Genomic DNA, 3,480 nt, shown 5'->3' with positions numbered 1-3,480 from the left:
TCCCTCTCTTCTTGTATTGAGTATTGTAGGGCTTCTCCGCCCTTGGTAGTTACCACAAAGGAGATTTTTATTTAGTGGAGGGTGTGTGTGTTGGTGTGGATCCTTGGATTAGTCACCTCTTGTGAGGTGGATACTAAGTAAAACCAACCGTGTTAGCGTTGTGTGTTTGTTTCTGTATTTTCCGCTGCACATCTTTGAAGGAACAAGCAACGCCGAGCACCGAGCGAACGCGACGAGCTATTCACCCCCCCCCCCCTCTAGCTACTTTTGGTCCTAACAGTAAGTTCTCTAGATATAGAGAATTTATGATACTTATCAACGGATATCAATAATAATACTAGTGATCGTGCACACGCGTCGCGTGTGTGATATAATACATTGAAATCACATTGACCATTTATAATAAAATTATATTAATTAAAGCATTTTAGTATTAAAATACTAAAGTAGAGTCATGACTTTTGAAAATCTGAATTATTTGGGTCTTTGAAGATCCGATTTGTTCAGAATCAAGAAATTATTTGGGTAAGATTCATCAGGCAATAGTGTAAGGGTAACTAGAGAATCCCAGCAACAAACTACTATAACGGGCTTTCCTATGAACAAAATTAATTTAATTTAATATTATACTTATCTTAGTAAAAAAAACTAAGAAAAATATATTTTTTAATATTGTCGGCCTAAAATATTTATAGATGCTTTTTTGATCATAGTGTTGTCAATTCTAAGATGTGGGACTAAAGAGAACTATATTTTTTTATATAAAACAACCAGAGAAAATTAATGATGAGAAAAATTCATAATAATACACCACAGCTGAGCCTCGGACTCTAAATCACTGATTGTTTCACTTGTGGAATTATTAATAAATCTTGGAATTATTTTTAGTGTGAATAAAAGGATATTAACGTAAATTCATTTTAGGCTTCACCAAAGTTAGTTAGTAGCGGGGGTGGAACTAAATTAAAATTAAAACTTTTTCTTAATTTATAAAATAAATTACATTCGACATGACTAAGGTGGTGCCATTGTCATTGTCATATCACATCCTTGATGAACATTATCTTGCATAGACAAATGTGTCCTCGAGGAGGAAGCATTGAACTCTTGTGTGCGCTCTACCTTTGGTTCAAGAGGCCCACGAATGCCAACATAAGGCATAATGATAGGTTGATAACCCAAGTTAGATCGAGGACATTGTTCCACACTAATTGGTGTTGCATGAACCGTGTTGAGAGGATTAGGGCATTCAAATCTCATGAACCTTTCTTCTTGGTTCGTCGTTGTCGGTGCCTCAACTCTTGTCTCGAACTGCAACTTATTAGCTTGATTGTGCTGGTCGAATGGAAAATGCAAATTGTTGTCAATATTGTGCTTTGTCGTTGGAATTCCATGGTTGTGGAGGCCTTCGTAGGTTATCAATAGGATGTTGCGATTATGATCATCTACTTCCTTCTCCACGTGCTTCTTCACTATGCATCCATGATGAGTGCACATATAGTAATCCCTGCATCATCAATAACTAGAATTAATCAACACATAAAAATAACATTTTTACTCAATAAGATTTGGTTAGTAATAATAAAATAAGATAAAATTGAAGATTATTATGAGATTAAGGCTTGATCCCACTTAGTGAGATAAAAATTTGATTGTAGTTGTATAGATAGTTACCTTGGTTTTAAGTTTCCTTTCACAATCTTTCTCCCATACTTTCGCCAGCGATATCCATCATCGAGCACTTCATGGTTGCTTACTAATTGAGCCACCCACTTTTGTTGGCGAACAGATCTCGAAGATGAGCTCATTTGAGAAGTAGCAACGTACTGATCCAACCTCCTGAAACAAAAAACAAGTTAAGAAATGGGCCTAAAATAACTAACAAACAAACTAACAAACAAACCTGTTTCTTAAGTCATTATCAACTTCATTATCGAGATTGTAGGTCATTTCTTGTGCTAAGTAGATACTAACGAGATCGCAAGAGGGGTTAACTTGAGGGTGGTCATGCGAGCCCTTATAGATTATTTCCGCGGCATAACCTTCGGCCGAGTATTCGACCTTCTTCTTCGCATCACAATTTGGATATGTGCATTTGTAGTAGTTCCTCGGAAAGTTGTTCCCTTTCACATTCTTCTGCCCGTATTTCCTCCAATTGTATCCGTCTGAAGGCGGATTCCCGATTGCCTTTGAAACTTTCCTCATCAATGGCTTAGCAACAATACTCTCAACCTCATTTTCGAGCTGATTTTCATTGTTGTTGTTATTATTGTTGTATTTTTCAACCATAGCTAGTGCATATTGTTCCTGTTCGACAACAAAGTATAAACTTCTTTAGGAGCACTTAACTTTACATGAATTGTACAAGGCAAGGCGATCGGAACTGCAATGAGAGAATACCGATTTGAGAAGCTCGTTGGAACGCATGATTTGAGCATTTGCATCTTCGGAAAGGATTGCATTGTTCTAAAAAAAGAAGATAAGTAAAAGAAGTTAGTTTACGAATGGATTTATTTGTTTATGAAACATATAGTGTTATTAATAGGTAATTTGATGATAAAAAATTGAGTATCTTTACCGCATAGTTGTCGAAATTCAAAAATTGTCTTGGGTATGTGGAGTGAGGGATGTCAATGTGAAGTGCGGCTTCATTTTGATACTGACTCTGTCTTAGAAGGAAATTTTGATCATTATCTTGTGAGGGTTGCAATCCTTGATCATTCGTCAAGAAGTATGATTTGAAATTGTTGAAATCTGTCATCCCTTCTTCAATATGTTGATCTTGCCGTGACAATTAACTTCTTTTTCCGATAAGTGAATTAGGTGAAAGATGTCTTCTTACTTAGTAGAGCCAAATTAAAAAAGACACCTGAATTATAAAAATATATCTAAAAATATTATTTAAAAATTTAAGAAAATAAAATTAGTAGATCAAATAAAAAGGAGGTTTTTTTATGTTGCACTGTAACTTTTTTATAATAAATAATAATTTTTTCTAATAAAAACTCTACATATTTTCTAGTAAAAATTTATTACCCAAATAAAAAAAAAACTAAGTGAGTTCTTCCCAACTTACTTTTAAAATACAAAAACTAAATGAATTTCTTTTAAAATAAAAAGAAGTTTGTAAATTAAAAAAATAAAGAGTTTTTACTTGATTTTCACCTCTTTTTATAGATGAAGAATATAATTTTTTTTGGGAGGAAGTAACCTAATTTCCTAATAAAAACTTCATATTATTTTACTAAAAAAAATTAACAGCTTGTATTTTTTTAAAAATAAAAGAATTTTTTATGTAGAAATAATATGGAGACCCCATTTACGTAAAAACTTTTTTACTTAGACCCAGTTTTTTTAAAAATATAAATAGACTAAATAAACTTCTTTAAAAAAAAACTCATGACTTAATTAAAATTCAATGCAACCAATAAAAACCCCAAATAGGATTTAGCTTCATCTACTCATGGCCCAGTGAAGCTG

The 3,480-nt window shown here is 33.3% G+C and overlaps 1 protein-coding gene across 1 annotated transcript; it reads right to left on the bottom strand.

The window, feature by feature from the left end:
* Positions 1-1,014: 1,014 nt before the first annotated feature.
* On the bottom strand, positions 1,015-2,761 carry LOC122019618 (probable WRKY transcription factor 26). Its single transcript, XM_042577070.1, has 5 exons — positions 2,579-2,761; positions 2,401-2,466; positions 1,904-2,307; positions 1,675-1,839; positions 1,015-1,507 (listed from the first exon to the last, which is right to left on the bottom strand). The coding sequence occupies exons 1-5, from the start codon at positions 2,759-2,761 to the stop codon at positions 1,015-1,017; spliced, it is 1,311 nt and encodes a 436-aa protein (XP_042433004.1).
* Positions 2,762-3,480: the final 719 nt, after the last annotated feature.

This window comes from Zingiber officinale, chromosome 9A (genome assembly GCF_018446385.1).
Source record: "Zingiber officinale cultivar Zhangliang chromosome 9A, Zo_v1.1, whole genome shotgun sequence".
NCBI classification, from domain to species: domain Eukaryota; kingdom Viridiplantae; phylum Streptophyta; class Magnoliopsida; order Zingiberales; family Zingiberaceae; genus Zingiber; species Zingiber officinale.
Note: the sequence above shows the minus strand (reverse complement) of the source record. Positions and strands in the feature narration are given on the sequence as shown.